Source organism: Staurois parvus, unplaced genomic scaffold, assembly GCF_062004578.1.
Source record: "Staurois parvus isolate SC_StPar_1 unplaced genomic scaffold, SC_StPar_1.0 ptg000422l, whole genome shotgun sequence".
Classification (NCBI taxonomy): Eukaryota; Metazoa; Chordata; class Amphibia; order Anura; family Ranidae; genus Staurois; species Staurois parvus.
Genome location: NW_028318218.1, coordinates 6,741,748 through 6,762,527, shown reverse-complemented (window position 1 = coordinate 6,762,527; position 20,780 = coordinate 6,741,748). Strand labels below are relative to the sequence as shown.

The window sequence follows — 20,780 nt, the reverse complement described above, 5'->3', positions numbered from 1 at the left end:
AAGAGCGAAGTTCATAGATCCATTTCATTTCTAATTGAGAGACTGCACGTCTCTTGTGTATCCCTCTCCAGTGGGTTTTAATTGTATCAATACCCGTAAATTTAAGAGAGGTAGGGTCCATATTGTGAAATCTCTTATAGTGATAGGAAACTGAGTGCTCTTTGTATCCCCGTTTGATGTTATTGACATGTTCCCTCAATCTATCTCTGAGCCGCCTGGTGGTGCGACCAATGTACTGAAGCTTGCATGGACATTCTAACAAGTAGACCACACATTTGTTGTTACATGTGATGAATTTATCTATATTGTATCTTCTCCCAGTTACTTGTGAAGTAAACGTGTTTTGTCTGTGTTTCCTGGTGTTATCACATTTGCAGATTATACACTTATTACACGGATGGTATCCTTTAAGATCATTAAACAGAGAGATTTCTTTAGGTGGATCAATAACATTGGGTGCTAAATGGTGTCTTAGATTGGTGGCTTTACGAAATACTATTTCTGGTTTTTCTGGTAGAATTTTGGATAACACTGGGTCTGCCAGTAAGACCTTCCAGTTTTTCTTAATAATATGGTTAATAGCCCCGTATTGTTTGGAGTAGTTGGTAATGAAAGGGCATATTTGGCCTTTAATGGCCTTCTCTTTTTTTATTAGAAGATCTTCTCTATGGAGATGGGCCACAGTGTTAATAGTGCTCTCCAAACTCTTAGTCTCATACCCTTTTTCTATAAACCTATTTTTTATGATCACAGATTGGTCATAAAAAGTTTCTAGATCTGTACAGTTTCTTCGCAATCGGATAAACTGTCCCTTTGGAATATTAGATAACCATCTAGGGTGGTGGCAGCTTCCTTTCGGTATGTATCCATTACGATCAGTTTTTTTGAAAAAAGTTTTTGTTACAAGACTTCCATTATAATTGATTAATGTGAGATCTAAAAAGTTAATCTCCTTAGAGCTGTAATTATAGGACAGCTCTATATTCTTGTCATTGAAATTAAGGGTAGTGAAAAAGTTAATTAGTGTCTCTTCTTCACCATTCCAAAGCAGAAACACATCGTCGATGTATCGTCTATAGAACATAAGTTCAGGCCATTCTCGTGAGTAGATTACCATCTCCTCCCAGAGTGCCATGAACAGATTCGCAAGGCTGGGGGCAAATTTTGCCCCCATTGCTACTCCCTTTATCTGCAAGTAAAATTTGTGATCAAACCAGAAATAATTGTTGTTAATTGCAAAATTAAGCAAAGATAGAATAAAATCTGTATGTAAGGGCGATAAAGTGCTATGAGTGCGCAGATAATAATCCGCAGCTTCAAGCCCATCCTTATGAGCTATGTTGCTGTACAGGGAGGACACATCCGCCGTCACTAGCAAAGTTTGGGCGGTAAGGGACAGAGTTTTTATATCATTTAACATTTGTTTGGTATCCCGTAAATATGCTGGAGTTTGGGACACCAAAGGCTGTAAGAAAAAGTCTATGTATTGCCCTATCTTTGAGCCCTAAGAGCCTATACCGCTCACGATGGGTCTCCCCGGAGGGTTGGTGGAGCTCTTATGAATTTTTGGGAGAATATAAAGTACTGGTAACTTTGGGGCCATGGGGCATAAGAAATCTTTTTCTTTTTTGTTAATAATCCCTTTATTGAAACCATCCATAATGATATTCTTTAACACACGTTTGTAAGGGAGAACCGGATTCTTGGGTAAGACTGTATAAGATGTCTTGTCCCCTAGAATATTGTATACCTCTTTGATGTAATCGCTTTTATCAAGAATGACCACTCCCCCTCCCTTGTCCGCAGGCCTGATCACCAGGTCCTTATGATCCAGGAGAGATTTGATAGCCATTGTCGTCTGTGATCTTAATGTGGGTTTAGCTACTAGTTTATCTAGATCTTTCAAAGCTAAGTCTCTAAATAATTGTACAGAGGACTGTGTTTGGGGTGGAGGGTTATAGGTGGATGCATTCCGCAAATTGGTATATGCCATCCCATTTACATTAGTCTTGATGGGGTTAGAGGTAAAGTATCTTTTTAAGGATAGTTGCCTCGAGAATTTGTGTATGTCTATATAAGTTTGGAATTTATCCAGTTTCTTTTCGGGTGCATATTTTAGCCCTTTATTCAATAATTCTAATTCTTGTTTAGAGAGGGTAGTTTTACTAAGATTAAAAATCCCATCTTTTATTACATTTTTCTCTTTTTCCCGGTATCTGTTGATCTTTCTTCCTCCCCTCTTTCCCCTGTGGAATTGCCTCTTTTTCTGGTGTTCTTTCCCCCTAAAAAACGAACCTGGGAATCTTTATCAGGATATTGATTGTATGTTGGGGTGGGGGGGGGAGGGTTAGGATTATGATTGTAAGGTTTCTTAGCACCTGATTGGTTGTTCCGATATTGTTGATTATATGGTTTAGAACCATTATAGGATCTATTCGGTGAGTGATATTGTTCTCTAAAATTAGAGTTGTTAGAGTTGTTGTGATACAAATTTTGTTGGTAATAGGGCATAGGGGGTTCCCTAAAGTGAGGCCCATATGCAGGGTGCCAGTATGAATCCTGTAGCACTGTATTATAATCAGATAGAGGTTCAAATCTGTTATGTGTGGGTACACTGTAGGTGGATTTATTATGTGAATCCCTATGATTGTTAACCCTATTTGGAGGTTTAGACGATTGTTGAGGGATATAGGGCTTAAATCTCTTTGATTTGTTTGATCTTGGCAGGGGGTTAGATGGTTTATGTACAGGTACTTCCATTTCCTCATCTTTTAGTTGCCATTTAAAAACTAGATGTTCTCGGTAGTCCATAGTATCCCTATTGTATTTTTTCTTTTCTCATCTTCATCTTCATCTTCGCGCATGCGCAGTTCATTCTGCGCTATCCCAAAATGGCCGCGGTCTCCTGCACATGTGCTGTGTATTCGGGTACTTAAACAAACGGCGGACGACACGACGTGATTGGCGACCCCCCTCTGAAGACGTGCTTGAGCACGATACGCGTCAGGAGGAGCCACACCACGCCGTGACGTCACACCCGCCGGAGCAACGTGGAGCTCCGGCGGATACTCTTACTTACCAGCTGTCCGCAGACTCATCGCAGACCCACTCCAAGAAAAGATTGCCACCCATTACCCAGATCATCAGCAAGGACGGTTTCAACAGGGACCCCCAGTGGAGTAGAATAACCCATCTAGGACCCGGTAAAGGAGGAATCGCTCACCACCTGACAGCAGGATTTATACCCAATGCGCATTTAAAATGCGCGTCCGGTGAGTGCGCATTTTAACACCACCTCCTCACGAATAACAGAGTCACCTCTATTATTTATGTGTATTCACGGGACTATTTTTATGTATACTTATATTCACTATTGCTCACTAGCGCTGCACTTCCTTTATATTTATTGTCTATTACTATAGGTCCTTGGTACCTATTTTGTGCATAGCAGCTTGTGGGGTTTTCTCTTACTAAGGCGCTCTTCACTACTTTTTATTACTTTGTTATTACCAATATTGTCTGAGCAGCCTAGTATATTGATTCATAATGGGAGATATCTTCGAGTTGAGATTGGCTAGACCCACAATACCAGATGATATGTTTGCTTTAGAAGAGGAAAAAAGTGACCTGAGAGGTTCCTTCCTCCATTTACAAAATGTATTATCAGCAGAGATTAGAACACTCTGGGACATATCTTTTTTAGAAAGATACGTCAAGGAACATATGGTCCCCAGATCATTGAGGTGGAGTGTATCTCCGGACACAGATGATACCACAGATCTAGTGGACTGGTTCAATTTCTTCAACAATGCTGGCAGTGATTTACTTAAATTTCTCATTACACGCAAGAGAAAGAAATTGATACACCTTGATTCTGAAATCAATCTTATTAGAGAAAAACTCGGCCCTTATAAAGGTGGAGAGGAATACAATACTGAATCAGAGAAATTAAGGTTGTACTTGGAGGGTGTAGAAAAAGAACAACGTATTAAGAAAAAGAAAAAATACAATAGGGATACTATGGACTACCGAGAACATCTAGTTTTTAAATGGCAACTAAAAGATGAGGAAATGGAAGTACCTGTACATAAACCATCTAACCCCCTGCCAAGATCAAACAAATCAAAGAGATTTAAGCCCTATATCCCTCAACAATCGTCTAAACCTCCAAATAGGGTTAACAATCATAGGGATTCACATAATAAATCCACCTACAGTGTACCCACACATAACAGATTTGAACCTCTATCTGATTATAATACAGTGCTACAGGATTCATACTGGCACCCTGCATATGGGCCTCACTTTAGGGAACCCCCTATGCCCTATTACCAACAAAATTTGTATCACAACAACTCTAACAACTCTAATTTTAGAGAACAATATCACTCACCGAATAGATCCTATAATGGTTCTAAACCATATAATCAACAATATCGGAACAACCAATCAGGTGCTAAGAAACCTTACAATCATAATCCTAACCCTCCCCCCCCCACCCCAACATACAATCAATATCCTGATAAAGATTCCCAGGTTCGTTTTTTTAGGGGGAAAGAACACCAGAAAAAGAGGCAATTCCACAGGGGAAAGAGGGGAGGAAGAAAGATCAACAGATACCGGGAAAAAGAGAAAAATGTAATAAAAGATGGGATTTTTAATCTTAGTAAAACTACCCTCTCTAAACAAGAATTAGAATTATTGAATAAAGGGCTAAAATATGCACCCGAAAAGAAACTGGATAAATTCCAAACTTATATAGACATACACAAATTCTCGAGGCAACTATCCTTAAAAAGATACTTTACCTCTAACCCCATCAAGACTAATGTAAATGGGATGGCATATACCAATTTGCGGAATGCATCCACCTATAACCCTCCACCCCAAACACAGTCCTCTGTACAATTATTTAGAGACTTAGCTTTGAAAGATCTAGATAAACTAGTAGCTAAACCCACATTAAGATCACAGACGACAATGGCTATCAAATCTCTCCTGGATCATAAGGACCTGGTGATCAGGCCTGCGGACAAGGGAGGGGGAGTGGTCATTCTTGATAAAAGCGATTACATCAAAGAGGTATACAATATTCTAGGGGACAAGACATCTTATACAGTCTTACCCAAGAATCCGGTTCTCCCTTACAAACGTGTGTTAAAGAATATCATTATGGATGGTTTCAATAAAGGGATTATTAACAAAAAAGAAAAAGATTTCTTATGCCCCATGGCCCCAAAGTTACCAGTACTTTATATTCTCCCAAAAATTCATAAGAGCTCCACCAACCCTCCGGGGAGACCCATCGTGAGCGGTATAGGCTCTTTGGGCTCAAAGATAGGGCAATACATAGACTTTTTCTTACAGCCTTTGGTGTCCCAAACTCCAGCATATTTACGGGATACCAAACAAATGTTAAATGATATAAAAACTCTGTCCCTTACCGCCCAAACTTTGCTAGTGACGGCGGATGTGTCCTCCCTGTACAGCAACATAGCTCATAAGGATGGGCTTGAAGCTGCGGATTATTATCTGCGCACTCATAGCACTTTATCGCCCTTACATACAGATTTTATTCTATCTTTGCTTAATTTTGCAATTAACAACAATTATTTCTGGTTTGATCACAAATTTTACTTGCAGATAAAGGGAGTAGCAATGGGGGCAAAATTTGCCCCCAGCCTTGCGAATCTGTTCATGGCACTCTGGGAGGAGATGGTAATCTACTCACGAGAATGGCCTGAACTTATGTTCTATAGACGATACATCGACGATGTGTTTCTGCTTTGGAATGGTGAAGAAGAGACACTAATTAACTTTTTCACTACCCTTAATTTCAATGACAAGAATATAGAGCTGTCCTATAATTACAGCTCTAAGGAGATTAACTTTTTAGATCTCACATTAATCAATTATAATGGAAGTCTTGTAACAAAAACTTTTTTCAAAAAAACTGATCGTAATGGATACATACCGAAAGGAAGCTGCCACCACCCTAGATGGTTATCTAATATTCCAAAAGGACAGTTTATCCGATTGCGAAGAAACTGTACAGATCTAGAAACTTTTTATGACCAATCTGTGATCATAAAAAATAGGTTTATAGAAAAAGGGTATGAGACTAAGAGTTTGGAGAGCACTATTAACACTGTGGCCCATCTCCATAGAGAAGATCTTCTAATAAAAAAAGAGAAGGCCATTAAAGGCCAAATATGCCCTTTCATTACCAACTACTCCAAACAATACGGGGCTATTAACCATATTATTAAGAAAAACTGGAAGGTCTTACTGGCAGACCCAGTGTTATCCAAAATTCTACCAGAAAAACCAGAAATAGTATTTCGTAAAGCCACCAATCTAAGACACCATTTAGCACCCAATGTTATTGATCCACCTAAAGAAATCTCTCTGTTTAATGATCTTAAAGGATACCATCCGTGTAATAAGTGTATAATCTGCAAATGTGATAACACCAGGAAACACAGACAAAACACGTTTACTTCACAAGTAACTGGGAGAAGATACAATATAGATAAATTCATCACATGTAACAACAAATGTGTGGTCTACTTGTTAGAATGTCCATGCAAGCTTCAGTACATTGGTCGCACCACCAGGCGGCTCAGAGATAGATTGAGGGAACATGTCAATAACATCAAACGGGGATACAAAGAGCACTCAGTTTCCTATCACTATAAGAGATTTCACAATATGGACCCTACCTCTCTTAAATTTACGGGTATTGATACAATTAAAACCCACTGGAGAGGGATACACAAGAGACGTGCAGTCTCTCAATTAGAAATGAAATGGATCTATGAACTTCGCTCTTTAAAACCTAATGGCCTCAATATTGAGGTCGATATCAATTGTTTCATCGAAAATAATTGAGTACCACCCATCTGATACCATCATGATGAATTCTTCTATAGTTTATAACTCTTAGATTAGCATATTCAGCATATATGGATACTTTATACGTTCTGTCTCCTGGACTATATGGAAGGATTTTATTGTCTCGTATTACGAGAGATATGCACAGATATGATTGATTTTATTTTATTTTTTATTTTAATTTAATTTTTAGCTCTATTTGATTATATACATTTTATTATGTTATTTGGAATATCTGCACATGTGCACTGACCTCAAATCCATGGGAATGGGATATATACAAAATAATATAGATTACGTATATATCGTTTATGAATAGAGATATTTTAATTTTTTCATTTAATTTTTTCATATTTTTTAATATTTTTATTTCCTTAGACCGCATGTAGATCGGTATTTGTACTTAATGTACACTGTGAGCGGAATTCTGATACATTCCCCTTGGGTTAATGGTATAACTCATGTATATACTATTATTATCAAGTTTTCTCTGTTTTTTCTAACTGGACAAAATTATCCTGATAACCGCTAACAGAGGTTGATGATGGGACCTGTTCTTCCCTCTCCCCTCTTTTCTTGAACCCGTGAACTAACTGACATGGGTGTTATTTCTCAAGATATTCATGTACATTTACCCCCATACAAGGGTTTTTGTTATATTCCCTGATTGGGGACACACAGGCATTCTGCCTATACCGTGGGACTAAGGAAAAATGGCGCCCGTCATCTTCGCGCATGCGCAGTTCATTCTGCGCTATCCCAAAATGGCCGCGGTCTCCTGCACATGTGCTGTGTATTCGGGTACTTAAACAAACGGCGGACGACACGACGTGATTGGCGACCCCCCTCTGAAGACGTGCTTGAGCACGATACGCGTCAGGAGGAGCCACACCACGCCGTGACGTCACACCCGCCGGAGCAACGTGGAGCTCCGGCGGATACTCTTACTTACCAGCTGTCCGCAGACTCATCGCAGACCCACTCCAAGAAAAGATTGCCACCCATTACCCAGATCATCAGCAAGGACGGTTTCAACAGGGACCCCCAGTGGAGTAGAATAACCCATCTAGGACCCGGTAAAGGAGGAATCGCTCACCACCTGACAGCAGGATTTATACCCAATGCGCATTTAAAATGCGCGTCCGGTGAGTGCGCATTTTAACACCACCTCCTCACGAATAACAGAGTCACCTCTATTATTTATGTGTATTCACGGGACTATTTTTATGTATACTTATATTCACTATTGCTCACTAGCGCTGCACTTCCTTTATATTTATTGTCTATTACTATAGGTCCTTGGTACCTATTTTGTGCATAGCAGCTTGTGGGGTTTTCTCTTACTAAGGCGCTCTTCACTACTTTTTATTAGATTACGGTAAGTGTTTTTGTAGCATTGAGGACATATGTACAGACTTCATTCATCCACACATAAAGAAACATAACAGGAATCTCTACATGGAACCAAATTTATTTACATATTCACTGATTTTAAGACTTTTAAAAATACCAACTCTTTCTCATTTCAGCATCACATGACTTCCTCATTATTTCTATATATAATTAAAAAAAATAATTATGTGTATACATATACAGTCATGGCCGAAATTGTTGGCACCCTTGATATTTTTCCTGAAAATCAAGTATTTCACACAAAAAAGGTATTGCATTAACACATGTTTTGCTATACACATGTTTATTCCCTTTGTATGTATTGGAACAAATATAAAACAGAGGCAGAAAAGCAAATATGACATAATGTCACACAAAACCCCAAAAATGGGCTGGACAAAAGTATTGGCACCCTTAACTTAATATTTGGTTGCACACCCTTTGGAAAACATAACTGAAATCAGTCGCTTCCTATAACCATCAATAAGCTTCTGACACCTCTCACCCGGAATTTTGGACCACTCTTCCTTTGCAAACAGCTCCAGGTCTCTCTTATTGGAAGGACACCTTTTCCCAACAGCAATTTTAAGATCTCTCCACAGGTGTTCAATGGGATTTAGATCTGGGCTCATTGCTGGCCACTTCAGAACTCTCCAGCGCTTCTTTGCCATCCATTTCTGAGTGCTTTTTGACGTATGTTTGGGGTCATTGTCCTGCTGGAAGACCCAGGATCTTGGACGCAAACCCAGCTTTCTGACACTGGGCCCTACAGTGCGACCCAAAATCCTTTGGTAATCCTCAGATTTCATGATGCCTTGCACACAGTCAAGGCACCCAGTGCCAGAGGCAGCAAAACAACCCCAAAACATCATTGAACCTCCACCATATTTTACCGTAGGTACTGTGTTTTGTTCTTTGTAGGCCTCATTCCGTTTTCGGTAAACAGTAGAATGATGTGCTTTACCGAAAAGCTCTATCTTGGTCTCATCTGTCCACAAGACGTTTTCCCAGAAGGCTTTTGGCTTACTCAAGTACATTTTGGCAAACTGTAGTCTTGCTTTTTTATGTCTCTGTGTCAGCAGTGGGGTCCTCCTGGGTCTCCTGCCATAGCGTTTCATTTCATTTAAATGTCGACGGATAGTTCGCGCTGACACTGATGCTCCCTGAGCCTGCAGGACAGCTTGAATGTCTTTGGAACATGTTTGGGGCTGCTTATCCACCATCCGGACTATTCTGCGTTGCAATCTTTCATCAATTTTCCTCATCCGTCCACGACCAGGGAGATTAGCTACAGTGCCATGGGTTGCAAACTTCTTGATAATGTTGCGCACTGTGGACAAAGGCAAATCTAGTTCTCTGGAGATGGACTTGTAACCTTGAGATTGTTGATATTTTGCCACAATTTTGGTTCTCAGGTCCTCAGACAGTTCTCGTCTCCTCTTTCTGTTGTCCATGCTTAGTGTGGCACAGACAGACACACAATGCAAAGGTTAAGTGAACGTCTCTCCTTTTTATCTGCTTTCAGGTGTGATTTCTATATTGCCCACACCTGTTACTTGCCCCAGGTGAGTTTACAGGAGCATCACATGCTTGTAACATTCTTATTTATCCGCAGTTGTGAAAGGGTGCCAATACTTTTGTCCAGCCCATTTTTGGAGGTTTGTGTGACATTATGTCGAATTTGCTTTCTTTCCTCCCTTTTTTTGTTTTGTCCCAATACACACAAAGGGAATAAACATGTGTATAGCAAAACATGTGTTAATGCAATACGTTTCGTGAGAAATACATGATTTCCTGGAGAAATATCAAGGGTGCCAACAATTTCGGCCATGACTGTATACAGCTATTCTGCAATGTGAAAAAGGACTTTATTTCTGGTCCAGGTTTTGTTTGATCCAAGTAAGGCCTCGGACACACTGGGCTTAAAAATGCTGCTTTTACAGGCATTTGGCGGTTTTCTATTTAACAGCCTGTTAGCCTATGTGGTAAGGCACACATAGGCATTTACAGGTGTATTAGAAGAGAAGCATTTACAGGCTGGAAAAAGAAAAACATCACCAGCACGTTCTGGAGAGGAATTTTTGAGCAGCAAAAATGCTTGACGAGCCTAAACACACTTAACCTCTTGGCGCCGGCAGAACGCAAATGTGCAACCTCCCGGTGTCTGGGCCTAGATGCCAAGCGGCCGCATATTTGCGTTATATTAAAAAAACATATATGCCCAGCACACACATTCGGTACTCATGGAAAGTTCCCTATCGAAAGGAATCATGTGACAGCGAATCACAGTGGTCACATGACCCTAAAACCCTGCCTCGCCTCCTGGCTTCTGGAATCCTTAAAGGGCCGGGAGGTGCCAGCGAAAAGGGGTTAAACGCTATATGTGATGGTCACTTGAACATTCATTCCAATGGCCAGAATAGATGAATATTCTGGCCAATGGAATCCATTAACGCTCAAACACTTGACACACCTAAACTTGTGTGCAATACATGGCTTTAGGCCCATTTTTTTAAGCACCATTTTGCTGCCAGGAGCAGGAATAAAAGCGTTCAGAGGAGAAATCATACCCCTCTGTGCATGTCTTTTAAAAGATCCAAATCATAATCGGCTATATTTCACCTAAAACAAAATCCTGCCAGTTTATAACAGATCAGGCAACACAAAACCAGAAAGAATTACTTGCATCAGAGACAATTGAGTACTGTCCGTGATACTTTTTTTATTTGCACTAACAATTTTGAGGACAAGCTTTCGGGGAGTGTCCCCTTGCATCAGAGACAAACTGGAAAAGAAACTTCCTTCAAAGCGGCATTTTTTAAATAATATTTTTCCCCTATATTTGTACTTTCTTGTCACTTTACATCATTTTTATGCATTTCAGGTCAACATTGAGACAGTTCATTACCAACAATTATTATTTAGTGAAAAATAAAAAAAACAGCAAGTCTTTTTTTCTAATCTTGATAAACAGGCTCCAAAAATCTAGTAAGTCTGCAGGCTTCTGTCATGACTTTGATGATGGTTTGGCGCTTTGGCGTTGAGGAAGCTCCTGTTTGGAAGAAAAGCTATCCCAATAGCTGGAGTCTTCTTCTGTCAGTGGAACAGCTGAGGCCATCAGGTCTTTGTAGGTAATGATTGTAAACGGTGTAACTGATCTCATTACATTCTGATAATAAAGAGAAGGGACAGTCCAATATGAAAAAACAATATCAACCACTATGTACTGTTTGCATCTTAATTTTATACAACAAAATTATACTTATATTTAAATGGGCAGTTTTGGTTACAATCGGATTTTCCTGTATTTTATATGATGTCACCAGAACTAGATTGTGAAAAGAAGTCAAACTGTAAATTTATTTGAAAGGTAAAAAAGTTAGGGGGTTTTGGCAATTTGCCCCCTTTAAAGTTGAACTTACATGCAGATACACAAGACAAATTTAATGCAGGTAGGTATGAACAGATGACGAGACTATGTTCATAGTGCCTGCCGTATAACAGTTTAATTCTATTTGTACACGGACAGCCGCACATGCACTTCAGTTTATATACAGATGGATAGGAGTAAATGCTGAATACAGGTTGAAGCAACTTCCATGTTCATGCAAGCTAGTTATGTCACCCATGGCTACCTATATGGAAGACTGAAGACTGGGAGAAGATGGCATCAGATGGAAGGCTCACTGAAAATAAAGCTGAACTCTATGCTTGTATATAGGTGAAATATACAAAGAAGAGCTGTTTTACCTGCCAAGGGTTCTGTAGTTCTGTTTATCCATTCCTGTTGTTTACACAGATCCCTTATACAATACAGGTGGATGACACCACTCACAGTTAAAGTGTATGTAAACCGTAACAATTAACTTCTCTTATTTGCTTTCTTCTGGTCTACTAAATATATCATTGAAAAGTATTTTGTTATCTCTCTCTCTCATAAATGCAACTTGTTTGCCTGATATTTACGAGACATCATCAGTTATTTTTCTGTACTTGCAGCATGTTAATCACCTGCTGACTGCTCACAGTAAATATATTGCAAGCGGGCAGCTGATCAGCTCTGTCAAATCATACACAGAGTTCTATGTTTGCAAAAACACAGAACACTAGGTACTGTGACCAGTGATATGGAGGTTTCTCCTTCCTGAAAAGCAGGAATCGAAAACCATAGCCTAGCCTAGGGATTCCTAACCGCAGCCAGATAATAAAGAAAAATCAGCACATATTACACACATTACATTTGCTAGGCACACAGTTAAAGTGGAGTTCCACTCACTCTGTAAAAAAATAAAAGTCAGCAGCTACAAAAACTGTAGCTGCTGATTTTAAAAAACAGCCACTCATCTGTTCCACGATCCCGCGTTGCCCCCGCCGCAGCCCATTTCACCAGCTGTCCTGTATTCCAGGAGGCCGGCATCTTCAGTGTGGGTACCCGGCTGTGATAGCTTGCAGCTTCACTGCCGGGTACCCACTGCGCATGTGCGAGTAGCGCTGCACTTCAGGTCCTGTCATCTTTTGGGACCTGTCACGTGTCCCACAGGACTTTGGGGAGGCAGGGTAGGAGGACAACTTCTGTTTCCAATCGCCTAGGCGATTGCGGCAGAAGTGGGAGCGGGTACCTCTCAAATTCGGGGACCCGTTCCCCCCTGCTCCCCAAAGGTGCCAAATGGGGAGCGGGGAACCAATCTTTAAAGCTGAACTTTCCCTTTTGGGTGGAACTCCGCTTTAACTTCTTGATTGACCCTATATGTAAACCCCTTCCTAGCCAGCGTCATTAGCACAGCGACAGTGTACAGTATAGTACAGGCCTTGAAATTTCCACTCGTCTGCTCGCCAATGGCGAGTGGAAATTATGGTGGGGGCGAGTGTGTCCCCCAGGGCTGTCTTGCTGAGCAGGCTCAGAGCTCAGGCCGGATCTGTCATTGGCACTGGGAGCCGTCAGACTGCTCAATAGCTGAGCGCAGTGAAAGCAAAGGAAGGAGTGTGTGCTGTGCTCTCTGCCTCCCCTAGAGTGCAGTACCCGGCTCTGCGAGTGAACAACGAAGTACTGCAACTTTTTATGGGGGGGTGGTGTGCGTGTGTGTACATGTGTGTGTGTCTGTGTGTATGTACATCTGTGTATCTGTACATGTGTCTGCATGTACATGTGTGTGTGTGTGCGCGTGCATGTACAAACATGTGTCTGTGTGTACATGTGTCTGTGTGTTCATGTACATGTGTCTGTGCGTGTGTATTTCTGTGTATGTACATGTATCTGTGTGTATGCGTGTCTGTACATGCCTGTGTGTGTACACGTGTTTCTGTGCATGTGTGCACATGTTTCTGTGTGTGTATGTACATGTCTGTGTGTATGTGTGTACAGGTCTCTCTGTTTGTGTTTGTTGGTGGTGAGTAACTCTTAAGGCCTGGCTAGTAGCTCAGGACTTGAAATTTTAAGCCCTGGTATCGTATACATCATTGATCACTGTATTTGTCACTGTTGATCTCAGTGTCAGTTAGTGTAGCTCCCAGCCAGCGTCAGCTAGCGCCCAATTGAGCGGCACACATTTACCAGTATAGCATCATAGCGGCGTAAATTCCAGTATACGGTATATATCATAGTTTGTAGATAGTATATCTTTTGCACGAACATATTAATATACACTTATTGGGATTTTTTTTACCAAAGACAAGAAATTTGATTTATTGATTTTTTTTCATTGGATATATTTGATAACAGATAGCAGAAAATATGTTTTTTTCAGTCTTTTTTCATATATATAATAAAAAATAAAAATCCCACTGGTGATCAAATACCACCAGAAGAAAGCTCTGTTTGTGTAAAAAAAATTATATAAATTTAATTTGCGTACAGGGTTGCATGACCACGCAGTCCTCAATTAAAGCAGTGCAGTGCTGAATAGCAAAAAATGCCCCGGTTATGAAAGGGTAAAACCCCACTTCAAAGAATAAAATGATGTCCTCTCTGCACCCCCACATTCTGACAGGACATTGAAAGCTCAGCAGCAGACCTATAAGGTCACCTTTTTGTTTACTCTTATCAACATGAAAGCTCATATGCATTAAAGATGAATGAATACTGAACTGCATTAATGTGTGTATCTTATATCTGCCTGTAGTTAAGCTTCTATTCCTTTAATGTATTCAGCCAAATAAAGTTAGTTTGCAAACATAACCTTTCCTCTTCTTTTCCTGTCCTTTGAGAGCTGTCATTAAATGGCCAGCCAGTTTACATTTCTTTTTTTTCCCCATTAACCTCCATATGCCTGTCATCTCATTCAGGAACTCTGGGAGTTCTGCAAGTAGCAAGTTACATTAAATTAGGCACTTTCTGCGTCCATCTGGACATGCATGCTTCTGAAGGTTTGCAGAGGTCACAAGGGATATTCTGTGCAGGAATATCTTGGAGGATGCCTTGTTTCCTCAGTGTATCTCCTGTCTATATATTCATCGACATAGTGCACCGAAGGACTGAGCTGTAAAGAAATCATCTTCAGCCTGCTTTGCATACTAGTAAAAATAGTCAATTGTGTTTGCTACAAAATGTTCACAAGATGGAAATATGCAGGGGTTTTGATAACTGTCCTCCTAGTTAAAAGTTTAACCTCCCTAGCGGTATGATTATTTCAGATTTTTGGTGCTGAAAGCGGTACCATTATTTTGCATGGAAATATGTTGTTTTTTTATTGTAGGCCTGTAATTCTTAGGAATAACTCACTGAAATCTGTCCGAACAAGAGTCTAGTAAACATCCCGGGCATGATAAAATTTGAAACACGAAATCATAAATTATAATTTAATAAATAATCATAAAAAATAATAATATAATAATAATACATTTAATTCAATAATGTAATCAAACCAAAAACACTGAAATTTGAAATAGAGCGCCAAGTTCGCACATCGCTGAGCAAAGTCGCAAAATCGTTTTCAGTGTCTGATGACGAATTTCCCCACGAATCATTATCACTCAATTCTGCAAGTGGTTCTGATGTACTATCGCTGTTCTCTAGCTGATCTAAACCCGCTTTTGACCTAAAGGGACGCTTTTTGAACGCCATGGACGTTTCTCAGTTTCCAGCCAGAAAGAACAGTAAAAATGCAGGCAGGGCGCAGGACAAAGCACTAGGGACAATATGTATGTGAAATGGGTTGAAACAGCAATGTTTTACTATGTAAAATTTGTTTGGAAAAATATGACATTTTTTTAAATTTTCAAATTTCCCGCCGCCGCCGGCGGCGGCGCCCGTACGTCCCGACGTCGCAGGGACCGGAACACAGAAGCCGGATGCCGGCATCGGCCGGAGGAGATGGCCGGGGACGCTGCAGGGGACACATCACGGCAGCGAAGGACAAGGTAAGCGCTGCAGGGAATCTCTATGCAGCGCCGCATGGTAAGCCCGAGTGTAGCTGGGGGTTACCGCTTTTGGTACTGACATTTTACCCCGAGCTACACTCGGGAATACCGCCAGGGAGGTTAAGACAACTGTGCTTTTTTTTTTTTTATAAGAAAGTCCTCAAATTATCCCCCTTCCTCCCCACCTTTACAAACACCCCCACCACATCTTCTTACTTACCTCTCAAATAGAGCTGCATCCTGTGCATTGTTTATTCCACCTCTGGAACAAGCCATTTAGTTCCAAAGAAGATTTCTGATGGAGGTGGGGTTAACACTGCAAAGGGCGGTGAAACGCTACAGGGGTAAGTAAGAAGTTAAAGTGGAGTTCCAGCTGAAAAAAAAAAAAAGTCAGCAGCTACAAAATCTGTAGCTGCGGACTTGTAAAATAAAGCCATTTACCTGTCCCTCAGTCCAGCGGTGTCCTCACCACAGCTGGTTTCACTGGCCGTCTTCTCTCCCTGGCATCGGCATCTTCAGTGTGGGCACCCGGCTGTGACAGCTTGTGGCTTCACAGCTGGGTGCTCACTGCGCATGCACGAGAAATGCTGCGCTTTGTGAATGGCCCCGTAGTCTTCTGCAACCTGTCACGTGTCACACAAGAATATGGGGAGGGAGGACCACTTCCGTTTCTGATCGCCTAGGCAATCACAGCGGAAACCTCTCAAATTTGGGTACCCGCTCCCCAAAGTTGCCAATCCTTAATGAGGAGCGGGAGACAAGGCATTAAAGTGGAACTTCCCCTTTTGGGTGGAGCTCCGCTTTATGGTGGGGCGTGTTAGTGTAAGTTAGTTTAGGAGGAGTGAGGGGAGTTGCAGGTAGGTGGACTTTCTTTTAATTTTCAGACCAGTGCTCAGACTTCTGAAGGTTTTACAGCCTATGAAATCTCTCCAGATTAAACATTGGCGTGTCAAGTGACCCAAAGTGCTTACTATTAAAATAGAACTATAGGCACAACTTTTCTTTTCATTTTGGATACAGCATGTGAGGGTTATAACTCCTGTCAGATTTTTTTCTCCATCTCTGTCCCATTGTAGAGATTTCCCTTCAGTTCCTGTCCCATAGTCAAACAGGAAGTGAGAGTAAATCCATGCAAATAAAGGGAATTTCTTTGGACATCCCAGGTCACCAGAACTAGTGTCCCCATTGGAAGATTTCCACTCTATTACTTTTCTGGGGACAACCAGATATTTGGGATTTTCTTTTACTTTCAATGATAAAGGTAAACAGGACAAACAGGGAGGGTGAATCTCCTCACAGACAGAACGAGAGAATGAAATACTGACGTGTTCTAAACCCTCTCCACTTTATCCAAACTGAAAAAAAAAATTCCATTTAGTTTTACTTTAAAGTGAACATATGGCTAAGCTATGGATATTCAAGTATTAACATATTCCTAACAGCAGTAAGTAGGCTAAAATGAAGCCCACCTTTGTAACTACAGGCACCGTGGAGCACTGTGGAGTTCAACCCAGAAGCAATGAAATTCTATCATCTGTTCTGCTCAACTTAATCCTCATTAATACGTGGCCATGCTGACCAATGCTCGCTTGCCATTGTGCCAAGTATAATGCTTACAGGCTCTGAGGCAGTGTATGGATCATCAAGCCAAAACCTTTTCTTTTTTTTAGTTTTGGATCGAGTAGGCATGCACTAAAACCTCTGAGTTGAATTTTTTTTTTTGCTGTGTGTCCTTTCAGCACACGTTTACAGATGCTAGTTTACCTTTGAAGTCTGTTCTCTGTTTGTATTTGTGTCCCCCAAGGCAACAGCAACATGATGCTTGTCATCCAGGAGCATTTCCTATAAAATTCAATCAAAATTAATTATTGTTCCCTGAACACTGGAGTCCAACATATCATACAATCTACAGCAAAGTGTTTGCATTCTGATGCAATTTAAATATTGCAAAATAAATCCGGCACTAGCTACTGTTTATGTAGTGGGGACCTGACTTACAGACTATGGACTTCCAACCGCCCGCCTCTGTCCAATGGGAAAGACTTCATGACAGCAGAAGACTCTCACATGACAGGGGGGTGATGGCTGAAAGGCCTTAGTCCATATGTCAGATCCCCTGGAACCAAGTCATACTAACTTCAGAGAAGCCAAAAGAGAGATAATAGAGGCACTGCTTATTGAGGTGTCTGATCTTGCAGACAATATTTACTATAAAATGTTAGATATGGATGACATTTTTTCTTGCTTTCTGCATCCACCACTAACTTCACATTGCCAAAGGAAAGGTAATTTTGTGTTTTGATATAATCCTGTACATCTAGCATAGATTACATAAATTAGTCTGACGGAGGAAAAGTATATACTTCAAAAACCAACAAAAAGATTAAAGATTGTAGATCGATATGCACAGCTGCCGTGCAGGAATTCCTATATGAATTATTTACAGACAAAATGATTCACGTGGAAAGATGGTGAAAGCAGAGCATAAATAAAACAAAGAATAATGCTTGGATCCACTGGGAGATGAATGCTTCCAGAACATTCATAGCAACTACAACCTAACATGGCCCAACTTCTTAGCCCTCCAGATCTAAATGAATAAGGTTTTTATATTTGTAGTCTCAAAACATAAGAATAAAAATGTGAGGGCTCTGGGGAAGAAGCAAGGCCTCGAAACGCGTCAACAAGTTGGAGGTCAAAATATCCCATTCCAGACATCACGCTCTGTTTTTGGACCTTGCTGTACTTCATATGATGTGCCTTTGACATTTTATCCTTTGTGAGTATATTACCACTTTTTATACAATAAATTAATTTTTAAGGTAATGCACTAGGCCTGTGCACCCTGTTTGTTTCTTTGCATGCATAAGAATAAATAAATAAAAATTCCAGGATAGGCAAAAAAAAAAATCACTCTTTAGTATACCCCTCTACACAAAACACTAAACAGCTAATACAACTTTGAAAATCCTTACCATTTAGGAGAAAAGTCCAATTGAATTTTCACAACCTCATCTCTGTAATTCAAAAGATAAGAGCATCTGCTCTGCCAAGAAGGAGGTGTAACAGCTGGGATTACATCATATCCTCTCCTCTCTCTTTGCATTAAAAGGAAATTACAGTTTCCATCAACCACAGAGAATTGTAGTGAATGTAGGCGGGTACACTAGACCTGTACAGGTTAAATGTGCTTGAGAGTCTTGGTCCACCCACCGCTGCAAGTGGGGCTGAATTTAGTAGTGCGCCAAAATGAAAATTCTTAGAACGAAACCAAAAATTCAGGACGCATTTGGCCGAAAACCGAAGTGGACAGCTTTTTTAAAAAAAATATATTTTTATATATAATTGTAATATATATTTTAATTAATATCATGAGTTTAAATGAATATGAATTTATTTTCAGCACCTTTTTGGGCAATAGGCTGCTTTCACACTGAGCACTGCATTGGTTTAAACCAGGCCTAAAATGCATTGAAAACTCATCAAAAATACATAAGCGATGCGTTTTTTATGCATTTTTAATCTGCCCAGCAACAAGTTGGCTAAAGAAAAAAAATAAAAAAAACGCATCAAAAACATGCATGCAAAAACACACTGCAAAAAGCAATGCAAAACAGACAAAATGCAAACTGCACTGGTGTGAACCAGGCCTGAAATGCATTGAAAACCTATCAAACGCGCACATATGCTGCATTTTGATGCAGTTTTTTTAGTCACATGATCTATGAAAAACGCACTCTAAACATGGTAAAATTGCACACTTTTGGCGACCATTAATTGTCACTTTTTTTCCTATTGGCAAAATGCCGATAACACTATATACAGCCAATACATTTCGGCCTCCGATATATTGGTGCATCTCTAGCTGAATTACATCACTGCTTCCTGGAGATAGAACTACAGAAGGGATGTGCCAAGACCAGTGGCTGGGGGAATAGGAGGCAGAGATGACACTGGTCTTACAAACAAGAAACCAAAGAAAATTAACCTTTGATTTGAAAACTAATAGGCTATTTCTGAGCAACTACTCAGTGAACCGGAAGATGGATGATATATTCAGTGAAGGCAGGAAATCAGCAACAAGGACAAAAAATGCAAACTTTTGTTTATGCACCTGCCTCTTTCCCTGGCAATTTCACTAGCGATGGAAGAATAGGCCTCAGGCAGGGAAGCAGCCTTGGTACCCCCAACCCTTCTAATGAAACTGGAAAGGATTCCGTTAGGCACAGAGAAGCCATCCCATTTGCATTGTCTGCACTGGAATCCCCACATCAGACACCAACTGCCTAGGAGTATGTGCTTCCTTGTGACATGATAGGCAGGTGTGCAGCTTTGACTAGTTCACTATCTGTCTAGTTTACTGCAGTAATTGTAACTGGACTTTGAGGATGACCACTTGGCCTTTGGCTCCTGTTTAGGTTGTCATTTGGATTATGCAGACTTTATGCCCCCAGTGCAAATAGGAAGGTTCACTTCTTAGAGGAATCATTTCCAATTTCAATTAAAGGGATGGGAGGACTAAAGATGCAACCTAACATAAGGCTCCATATTTATATGTGATGGCTGCACTAGCTTTTCTTTTTTTCAGACTTTTCTCCTTTACTGTCATCTGATGATCCTGCAAATAACACACCTCCCGTGCCTTCATGTCTACATTTTTTATCTATTGTATCTTTGGGGGCAGCTAAGGTTGCCACACTGGCTGGACTTCAAACATGTCTGCCATTGGTTATCTCTATTATTATTATTATACAGGATTTATATAGCGCCAACAGTTTGCGCAGCGCTTAACAAAATGAAGGTAGACATCATTACAGTTACAATACAATTTGGTACAAGAGGAAACAGAGGGCCCTGCTCATCAGAGCTTACAATCTATTACATGGTGGACCGATGGAAACAGTAGTTTACACAATACAGGCAAGGTTCTTATTGCTTCTTTTCAGCTCACAGGAAGGGACTGGAAAGCACACTGCATCTCTGACATGATGCAGAGATGTTCTCAGCCTGAAGAGTGAAAACAAATGCAGTCACCATATTTAAGGACTGGTTATCTGCAGTATATTCCATTTTTGTTTTTGGGCTTAGATACAATTTAATCTCTTTGACTCTGCATGTTAATATAAGAGCCCATTCAC

The 20,780-nt window shown here is 40.5% G+C and overlaps 1 protein-coding gene across 2 annotated transcripts in view; it reads right to left on the bottom strand.

Annotated features, from left to right (window-relative positions):
- Positions 1–10,958: 10,958 nt before the first annotated feature.
- The window catches only part of AASDHPPT (aminoadipate-semialdehyde dehydrogenase-phosphopantetheinyl transferase), a 75,751-nt gene continuing 65,929 nt past the window's right edge, over positions 10,959–20,780 (bottom strand). For both annotated transcript variants that reach the window (XM_089687294.1, XM_089687295.1), the window contains 2 exons: positions 17,407–17,484; positions 10,959–11,455 (listed from right to left, as the gene is read on the bottom strand). In XM_089687294.1, coding sequence (XP_089543420.1) covers positions 11,294–11,455; positions 17,407–17,484 — 240 coding nt within the window. In that variant the 3' untranslated portion in view covers positions 10,959–11,293. The remainder of the gene's footprint in view (positions 11,456–17,406; positions 17,485–20,780) is intronic.